General features: G+C 28.5%; 1 protein-coding gene across 7 annotated transcripts; it reads right to left on the reverse strand.

The window, feature by feature from the left end:
* Positions 1-2,003: 2,003 nt before the first annotated feature.
* LOC103580974 (probable multidrug resistance-associated protein lethal(2)03659) lies at positions 2,004-11,021 on the reverse strand. Of its 7 annotated transcripts, XM_053738513.1 has the most exons (7): positions 10,934-11,021; positions 10,243-10,407; positions 9,735-9,794; positions 7,835-8,001; positions 7,107-7,412; positions 3,134-6,674; positions 2,004-2,422 (listed from the first exon to the last, which is right to left on the reverse strand). In XM_053738513.1, exons 4-7 carry the CDS (start codon positions 7,909-7,911, stop codon positions 2,270-2,272), a joined length of 4,077 nt encoding a protein of 1,358 aa, XP_053594488.1. In that variant the 5' UTR covers positions 7,912-8,001; positions 9,735-9,794; positions 10,243-10,407; positions 10,934-11,021; the 3' UTR covers positions 2,004-2,269. The 7 variants fall into 7 exon arrangements, with proteins under 7 accessions (XP_053594488.1, XP_053594490.1, XP_053594489.1 ...); XM_053738515.1 differs by lacking the exon at positions 9,735-9,794; XM_053738514.1 differs by lacking the exons at positions 10,243-10,407; positions 10,934-11,021 and adding an exon at positions 9,868-9,958.
* Between the last annotated feature and the right edge of the window lie 64 nt (positions 11,022-11,085).

Consider the following 11,085-nt stretch of genomic DNA (forward strand, 5'->3'; position numbering starts at 1 on the left):
CAAAAAATCTACGTAAATAAATAAATATGAGTATTATAAATATATTAATAATTGTAATATTATTTTAAATGTATACGCTTTTGTTATTATCTTTATTACTCGTTAGGCACTTGTACTTGGGAATAAATTTCTCATTTAATCTTTTATTTTATTTTGTATTTTTTTTTTTTTTACTTTCCCAAGTTTATTGTTTATATTATTATTATTATTTTTCCTATTGAATAAGATAAAGTTAATAAACAAAATTTAAATTTAATGTACAGCGTTAATTATTTTATCATTGTTTTTGGTGTTAATGAATCAAGTAAATGATTGTCTAACTTAATAATAATAATAATAATTGACAAGAAATTTTTTGAACAATGAGTTCGTTATTTAATGAATAATTTTTTATTTTTGTACAACGTTTCGTTCTTTCGGAACTTTATTAAGTACTGATTATTATGATTATATCGTATAATTATGGCCATTCTCAGACAGTGTCCTCCACTTTTTTTAAATATTCAATGACTTAATTGTAATGACTGGATTAAAATTTTAATAATTAATTTTAAAAAAATTGAAACTTTAATGGAAAAAAGGACAACATAGTTATCATTTAGCCGATATAGAATTTGAAAAAAAATTGCTTACAGTCGTTATCGATTAGGAAATAAACGAAATTTATTAAAAAATTTGAAAATGGGAATTATGAAATTGACATGAAAATTTTACTCAAATTTATTTCACTAATTCCGTTTAACTCCAATTGATATCAACTGTAATTTTTTTTTTTTAATTTATACCTTGACGAAACTACTACTAGGTTGTCTTTTTTTGCCTTAATTTTGAAAAGAATCGTTCAAATATTTGATATTCCGGCGAAAATATTGGTTTTATAGAAAAAGTTTTCATACAAAAGTTGTAGGAAATTTAATTTTCGAAAAAAAATGTCTCTTATGATTTTCTTATACGACCAATATTTTCACCATAATTCTAAAATTATAATTCATAATGAATGATTCAAATTTTTGTTGATTATGAAAATCTTAATTTTGAAATTACGGCTCCCTTATTAATCCTAAGGAAAAATTATATGAGACATGGTTTTTAGAAAATTAAATTTTGAACAACTTTTACTTTAAAAATTTTTCGATACGACCAAATTTTTGCCGTAATATCAAAAAGTTGACATCATTAATTATTAATTGTCAAATTTGAATTAAGGAAAAGATCCTGGGATTAGTAATAAATTAATCATTAAATAATGAACTTGCTGTTCAAAAAATTTCCTGCTAACTATTATTAATTCATGAAGATGGACACAAGCCAACGTAATTAATAATTAATAATAAAAATGACATTAAAATAACTTACTCTAATACACAAATGAATTTTTTTGACAGAAAAATTATTGTAATGAAAAATGATTTAATTTACTTAATTATACATTACAATTTCGTTAATTAATTTTTTTTCTAATCGTCTTACAATTTTTAAACTCAGACATGGACGAATTGACAATTATATGACAATGACAATAATGTTTATTATTAAATATAAGTATAAATATATATGTATTAACAATAGTTATAATTCATAGTCACAATAACAATAGCACCATACACAGATTTAAATATAAATATTAATCACTAATCCCTTTAATTAGAAAAAGGCAATTTACGTTAAAAAAATCTAATTATCTTTTAGTCTGAAGTTCATTTAATGTTTTCAGTTCATCACATGAAAAAAAGTCTAAAGATACATTGAATATTTACTATTTTAATTGAATTGATTGTTGCATTCATATATTTATTATCATTACTATTATTTTCTTTTCATTGATAATTAAGTACATAACTAATTGGATATTTAATGTAATGAATTAACTTTGAATTAAGTTTCATAAACTTAAGACTTTTAATGAAAATAATACTGTATATTTAAATAATAATGTAAATTTGTAAATTATAATTAACAATATTTAAGTTTACAACTTTTGCATACAGTAAATAAAAAATGAAGTAATAATACAAAGAATCAAATTTTAATTTATAGATCACTAAGTACAATTTAATTTTTTTTTTTATCGTCATTTAATTTTTTTTCTAAGGCACATTTAATTTATTTAAATATATATTATTATTATTAATTTTTTGTATAAATATTTGTAAAAAGAGCTATTTATATTAATTATGGAATATAAATTCGCTAATAATAATAATAACTTGTTGATCTCAAAAAAAATATTAGATTACAAAGTTAAATATTTAAAGTACAAACATCAGTATCAAAGTGTGGTTGTGACAGGTGGATTACGAAGTTCATAATTTTGTTTGGCGACATTTTTGAGCGCTTCTATCATTGTTACGCCAGTTTCTTTAACCATCTTTGATAAATATCCATCCTCGTTCTGAAGTAAAATATGAGGATGATCAAATTCCTGAAAAATAAATATTATATAAATTATTATCATAATAATAAATATGACAGAGTATTTACCAGCGTGAATTCAATGTACATGATTAAGTATTGTAATACTTTTTATAAAATTATGAATTTTTTTTTTTTTTTAATGAACTTGAATTAGTTTTTTATTTTTTGCGTCAGATGTTAGTTTGTAATATTTTATCTGAACGTTTAATTCTTTCGTATACTTATTAAAAATATTCATTTTTATAAAATATATACGACGAAGGCAAAGAAATAAGACATTAATTTATGAATATTTTGATAACAGAAATAGATAGTTGTTTTTAAACTGATAATGTCGGCATAATTCATATTTAAATTGTAATGACATGAAATTTTCGATAATCCGTCGATTGAAGATTATTATGAATAAACGACAACAATGAGTTTATATTTTTAAATTATTAATAAATATTTTAATCTCCATGTCTGCTAAATTTATTAAGTTTTGCGAGAATTTATTATATAACCAAAGATAATATAAAGTATATAACGCAGCTTACGTGATAATGATTACAGTATTGTAAATATAAATTTGTTAATTTATTTTTGTACAAAAATAAATTAGCGAACGTTATAACATTTGACCTTAGAGATAAAACAATCATGAACTCAATAATCGCAGTGCTTTCTTTGGATTTGATTAAAGTAATAATGAATATAATGGAAAATGAATAATTACCACAGCAGAACCGGCATCCATGACCAATATTCTGTCGCTGTCCATAACAGTATTGAGTCGATGGGCAATCGTAAGAACGGTGCAATCGGCAAATTTACGTCTAATAGCCTTCTGGATAAATTCATCCGTCCGTGGATCAACGTTAGCGGTGGCTTCATCGAGTACAAGAACTTTATTATTTCTAACAATAGCACGCGCAAGACAAACTAACTGCCGTTGTCCTACACTCAAATTAGTACCACCTTCATTAACGTGGCCCTCAAGACCCATTTCTTTAAGTTCAACATCTTCTAATGCCGACCACAGTATACTGTCTGGATACTGTTCGAAGGGATCAAGATTTCTTCTCAATGTACCGGAGAACAAGAAAGGCTCTTGTGGAATTATGCTTATCTTGGCGCGAAAATCGTGGAGTCCGATTTCACCGGTATCTACACCATCAATCTCAATGTTACCCTCAATTTCAGCAAGCCGGAATAAGGCAGCTATTAGGGAAGATTTTCCTGCTCCAGTGCGTCCAACAATTCCTATTTTTTCACGTGGCTCAATAGTAAAGTTGAGATTCCTGAGTACCGGTGGTTCTAATGGGGAATAAGCCAAGTAAACGCGTTTAAATTCGACTTTACCTCTTGACGGCCAGTCATCTTTAGGTTTTTTTTCAGGCAAACTCTCGAGTGCTGGTTCACTCTCAATGTTAGTATACTCAAGCACACGCTCCACCGAAGTCATTTGATTCTCTACTTCAGCACTCTGTCTCATACCCCACTGAAACATTCCCGTTAATCCTATACTCTGAGTGATTGCTAGACCAACATTACCACCTTTAAACGTTTTATGCTCATCATCAGATAGGAGCAAAAAGCTCATTGTTACACAGGCAATATAGATAAGACAAAAAATATCGAGCCAAAAACCGAAGGCACGTGACGATGCTATAAAAATATACCACGCGGAGGAATGGAGATCCTGATGGTGATCAAATTCTTTAGTAAGTACTTCTTCTGCATTAAATGAACGTATTGTCGGTAGACCCTGTAATGTTGCACTTAGGTGATTAAATACCGGTGATCTTGTTATACCTTCGAGTCGTTTAATGCTACGACTTGTTGATATATAAATAACCCGTAAACCGTAAAATATAACACCAATAATTGCTGTGGGTATCAGCAACCATTCACTTGCACTACTAACAACGACAATAATACCGATGAGTGAAAGACCAATTTGAATACAATCAATCATGGCGATTGGCAGTAACTCGTCAATAGCACCCATGTCCTTGGAAAAACGATTCAACACACGCCCTGATGTATTTGTATTGAAAAATCTCATCGTCGCACGGCTAATACTACGAAACATTGTATCATGTAAGCGTTTAGATGCACGTACACATAACTCAAAAAATGCAAAAGATCTCATAAGTGTTATCACAACTGTAAGTACCGTCAACGCTGTAAAAATATATATACAAATATATCTATCCTGCTCCGATATCCCAGATGTTTTTTCTATGTTCACTCCACTTGAATTGCGCAATAAGTTGCTGAAAGTGAAATTATTACTATTATCTTGTTCTAGATTCACCCAAAATGCAACAAAGAAGTCCCCACCACTTGCAGCCAATTGAGCTCCAACAAACAATACTATCACCATAAAAATTAAACAACAATTGCCACCAGCTTTGAAATAAGATGAATACACATGCCCTCCAATAGATCCTCTAGTGCGCATCTCAGCAACTTCTTCAGGCTCGGCTTGGGCCTGACCCGTAGTCTCGTTAGTCATGAATGAACTCAACGATGTTACACTCGCGTGTCGTGAATTGCTCCGACTTCCTGAAAGTGCCAACATGTCTTCTGCATCTTCTCTTGGTGCTGAATCAAGTAAACGACCGAAGTCAACCCCCATCTCCACTAGTTTATTGTAACTGCCTTCAGCAATAATAGCACCATCCTTCATGACAATTATCTTCTCGACATTGCTTAAAAATTGTATCTGATGTGTCACTAGTATTCTTGTTTTTCCATTCAAGTATTTTTCAACACACTCTTCGAACATGTGTTTACCCACATGCGCGTCTACTGCACTCAGTGGATCGTCTAGTAAAAATATCGGTGCATCCGAGTAAACAGCCCGCGCTAAATTGATACGCGCTCTCTGTCCACCAGATAAACTTACACCGCGTTCACCGACAATAGTCTTGTCACCGTATGGGAATAGTGAAAAATCTCGTTTCAGCTGACATACTTTGACGACTTTATCGTATTTCCTAGCATCCCATGGACGCCCAAAGAGTATATTCTGCCTTACTGAACCAGCGAATAACCAGGGTTCTTGACTCGCGTAAGCAATTTTACCACCTACATCAATACTTCCCGTGTGCGCTGGAAGCTCTTTGAGAATAGCATTGAGTAAGCTTGTTTTACCCGAACCAACTTGCCCAACTACAGCCACTAATTGACCCGGTTTAATATGTATATTGATTCCTTTCAATGTATCTTCATGATCAGAGTCCAACCATTTAGCATAAACATTATCAAGCGTTATAGACCCCTCATTTAAATTTTCTAGTGATTCATCTGTATCTTCTTTCTTGTCTTTATCATTCGAACTTATATTATTTTTCTGTGAATTTTTCTTATTTTTCTTTTGATCATTATCAACATTATCATTATTACTTGTCTCAATTTCATCGTACAATAAAAAATTTTGAAGTCGTTTTATGGACACTGAAGCCTCGGCAACTTGAGTAATACCTTGTGGAAAAAATACCGTCATAGTTTGACGTAGAATATTATAGTAAGCCGTCAACATAAATACTGTCTCAGCAGTTATTTGTTTATCAGATAAAACATAAGCCAGTATAGTGAGAAATAGTGATAGACGTGTTGTAAACATTATGAAAGACATGATAACACCTCGTATAAATGATGTATATCTTACAACACGCATTTCTCTTTTACGTGCATTCTCAATAAGATTACTAAAGGGATGCTCCCACGTGTACATTTTTATAGCTTGAATACCACTGATAATTTCATTGGTCAAACGTACTCTCTCGTCAGTACGTATTGCCGTACGTAGACGCAATGTCGATGATTTTTTACCAAGCCATCCCTGAAGAGGTATAAACATTAACAGTGAAGCTACGCCAATAATTGCAGCCACTCCAACTTCTAGATACATCAAGTACGTAATGATGATTGTCTCAACGGGACCTATCCATAGATAGTGAATAAATATCACAGCAACGTCAAATCTATTGACGTCGTTTGACAAAAGATTAACTGCTTGTCCAACTGTCGTCTCTCCCAAAGCTGTTCGCGACAGTTTCAATGACTTACGGTAAATCAGTGAGCAGCATGCTACACGCAGTTTCATACCCATGTGAAGAATCGCCATCATGTAGGGATGGGCTACAAGTATATTTACTGCTGAGCATAGTATCACACCACCGGCGTATAGAAACGCTTCTGTTTTGCTGACATCCGATGACGTAAAAAACCGAAGAAGCCGCGCCAAAGCTACTGGCTGTAGCATTCTGTAAAAATAAAAATGTATACACATTTTAAAATTAATAAATCCAACTCGATAACTTAAAGTGAAAGTTCATTCAAAGTAATTTGTTAAGTGATAGTAGTAAGTGATAATTGATGATAATTAATGTTAAACATAATGGATTTGATAAAGATTAGGAAAATAAAGGAACATTCTTAGGATGATTGGAGACAGTTGTAGTATCATGAATCTTGACAGAACTACCGAATGTCAAAGAAGTATGAACTGGAATGTATGTAATTTTCGTCGGACGATAATAACTTATCACGATGCCGAGGAGTATGGGTTGCAGTAATCTATATGTACAATAAATAATTTTATAATAAATACTGAGTAATTATTATAAATACTTAAAGATTTTTTAGTTTAATTAATGCTCAGTAACTTGAAATTTTTAATTAGAATAATTGCTCACCGTAAAACGAGTTCCATGATAGCCAACGCAACTCCATAAAGAGCAATACGAGCACCAAAAACTTTGATCAATGCTCGTTGCAAACTAGGTGTCTTGCCTTTTTTATGCTTGACCTTAGCAGTACTGAATGATCTGTCCGGTTCTTTCTTAGATTTAACATTTCCATTATACTGCTGCACTTCTGTATCCCACGCAGCTGCTAATTTATCACCCAATATACTACTTTTATGTTCTTTCAAGGGTCTATGGAGATCAGTTATTTCCAAGTCTCGTTTGTATCCCTCCCAGAATATTTTTAAAACCCATCTGTAAATATGTAAAGATCAATATTACTTTGTACATTAATAACAGAAAAAATTATACTGGTTCTGACGTCTAATAATTTTTGAATGATTTTTCTAGACGATAAATTATAAAAAAAAAAATTTTGGAAAAATTGTACTTGTAGTTTTTTTAATTTTCGACATGTGCATATTTTTAGTTTTTTTTTTTTTGTAATTAATTTGTTGAAAAAAAAATCAGAAAACTGTTGACTGCCTGTTAATTGCAGTGATACTGAACTTAACTGACGTCTAATAATTTTTGTAATTTTTTAAAAATGATAAATTTAAAAAAAAAAAAATATTTTAAAAAATTGCACGTGTAGTTTTTTTTATTTTTTAGATGTGCATATTTTTTTGGTTGTTAATTGTCCGCTAACTACAGGATCATAAAAAAATAATACTTACGAGAATGTCAAAGCATTCAAAGGATTAATCCCTTCACGTGGATTTTTTTTCTTTTCAATATCGACCTTTGAATCCATTTTATAATTTCCCCAATGAATTTTTCATTAACAAAATATATATTAATACTTAAACTAAAATTTATTACAGCCAATAAATTCTACAGTCATCTGTAAAAAAAATAAAATAATAACAAATAAATGATTAAATATTTTTTACAGGCATTAACTTGTCATACATTTTATCTAATTACCACTCCACTCATTATCAACTCACGTATTATCAAATTACTCAGTATTTTATTTTATATTTTCTACTACTAATCAACATAAATATTCATTGATAATTAAATTAAATTATAAAAAAATTTCCGGTAATATTTTCTATTTATTATTTTTATTTGTACGATTAAATTTAAATAAGAAGAATAAAACCGAGTTAACTGACTTTTAAATTCTTCTAATTCGTATGACAGACGTATACTGACTCAAAAGCGATTGAAATAAAATATTTGTTGGATAAAATTACCAAGACCAAGTAATCGTATGTCGACAATCTTGATAACTACTGAGTACAATTAAACCATCATTATTTAGTATTTAATTTTTATTTACACAGATAAAAAAAAAGTTTTCATAAAATTGTTAAAAATTGATAAGAATCTTTCAACGAATATCTATTATATTTATACAAAGATAATTTCTTTTAAACATATATCTATACTACGCAAAAAAAAATTATTTATCTTGATAACTGAAAATTTCTATTGTTTATTTATTTATTTACTTAATTATTTATGATAGATACACTTTAATACCTCAATGATACTTTTCTATTTCTTATTAAATTCAAGTGCTTTGTAAACTTGTCCTATTTATTAGTTAATAAAATAAATAGTCTTATTAAAACAATAATATTTTGTTTTCAAGGTGAATAAAAATAAAAATAAAATACCTGCCTTGATTTTACAAGACAATTAAGTTAGCTTGCATCTAAAAATTTTTAAAACTTTGAAATAATACAATGAAATGTTTATAAAATAAGAATAAAAAAATGCACGTTTACAAAATTCAAAATTCAGTAGATTAATTTTTTCAAATTTTATCATTTTAATTATTTAATTTTTTTATATGTAATTAAATAATTTTCTTATGTCTGCTCCAATTACTCATGACTTTTGTAAATTTTTTCCATGAGTTTATAAAATAATTTCTCTATCACTAATCAAAATAAAGATTTACGTTTCAGGTAGATATTAAAATTTATATAATTAAATATATATAATAAATAGTTACTTACATATTAAATTAAAAAATTAAATAATTATGTAATCAAGTTTACGTAGAATTTTTTAAAAGTTTAAAAAAAAAAAATATAATTTTTATTTAAAACTGCTGTCAAAATAAATCACTGTCACTTTAAGATTAAAATTAAAAATATAAAATATTGGATGTAAATGAATTTATGAATAAAAACTTTCAGAAAAATAAAATGTTAGGTTTTAACGTAAGCAAAATGAACTAATAACTAAAGTTTTTAAAACTATTATCGTACTAATAAGCTACCATAAATAATAAAATAGTACAAATAAGTGGGTGCATGACTCGCATTATCGTACTTAAATTATCAATGATGATAAAAACGTAATTTTGTAAAAATGAATTTAAAGTAAATTATTAAATTTTACCACAATGTATTTCAAAAATAGTTAAAATATACTGTGCCATGAAATGTAATGAAAGAAATAAAAAACTAGTACAAATGTTTGCGTCATACAAATAATGATAAGCGCTTAATTGACAAAGACCAAATTAACTAAATAAAAGTGATAATTAAAAAAATAATTAAAAATTTATGTAAATATACCTTATATGTCATAAACAAACAGTAGGATGTAACTTACTCTTAATATTTAGTTTTTGTAGCATTTGTTAAAATTAATGATTACAGTTACGATGAATGTCTGTAAGAAAGAAAGAAATAAGAATATAAAATATATGAGTAAATTAAAATTGAGGATGTGAATGTGCACTGACTTGACTACACGATACGACAACTGAATCACTTCTGTATGACTACATTGGTTAACCCCAAAGAGTATACAAATAAGCACGTGATACAAGCAAAGATTTTGTCGATGTTGATTAAATTAATTGACGAATGTGACCAGCACATTTGAGAACGTGGATATTTAACAAAGGAGAATATTTTTTAAATTTAATGTGAGTTTATACTGAGAGAGTATATGGAGATCAACAGTCGTACCATGAAATATTTACACACACACGTGTGTGTATGTATGTATTTATAACATGACACATATTGTGTGGATTTATATGTGTATATTTTTAAAATTAATCTTTGTCTGATTGTGAATGATTTAAATGATTTAGTTGGTATTCTATACTTACACTATTTTATTTTCCGATTGACATTTTGAACTCATTCATGTGTGTACGCACACATGTATGACACGCATTACACATATAATTATCAGTATGTTACGACACTTGTTCCAATTACACGCTGCATCTCATGAAATTTTACGGCTGAATTTTTCACAAAATATACGCATGCTGCACAAAGGATATTGTCCGCTGATAAATACTTTAATTTATACTAATTGATAAATAGTTGCGCATACAATATATGACTGTACTATATTTTTTATATACTAATTTTTAAATTTATTAAATAATCATGTGTGTTGTTCATTTGAAGGGTATTTGACATTTGAAATTGCCGCCAAAGGTACCGCCATCTTGAAAAGATTTTATTCAAATAACAAATATATTTGTGAGGTTACGAATAAAGAAAACATTAAAAAGACATGTGCGTTGGATGTTTATCATGAATTTTTAAATAATATTGAGTGATTTATGTAAATAAAATATGATTGCTGAGGAAAAAAGTATTGGAAATTATCGCAGTAAGTTATTAATTATTTAAATTAAATTTGTTTTAAAATTAATTTTGTTATTGTTATTAAAATATTTATTTTTTTTTTAGCTTTGTGGTTAAAGTGTGAAGCAACAAGTTCAGATATGTAAATGTATTGCCTTATGCAACTTTTTCCTTAATAAAAACAGCTTTTACACGTACTTGAGTACACATTATTAGTCCACTAGACGAAATTAAGCTCTCGGGTTGGTCGTAGGATACTATGAAGAAACATCGAATCTTATTTATAAAGGCGCACTTGAAGCACGGAAGAGTTTTTTTGAAAAAAGATAATGAAAAACTTGTTATAGATG

The sequence above is a fragment of the Microplitis demolitor genome, chromosome 4 (assembly GCF_026212275.2).
Source record: "Microplitis demolitor isolate Queensland-Clemson2020A chromosome 4, iyMicDemo2.1a, whole genome shotgun sequence".
Taxonomy (NCBI): Eukaryota; Metazoa; Arthropoda; class Insecta; order Hymenoptera; family Braconidae; genus Microplitis; species Microplitis demolitor.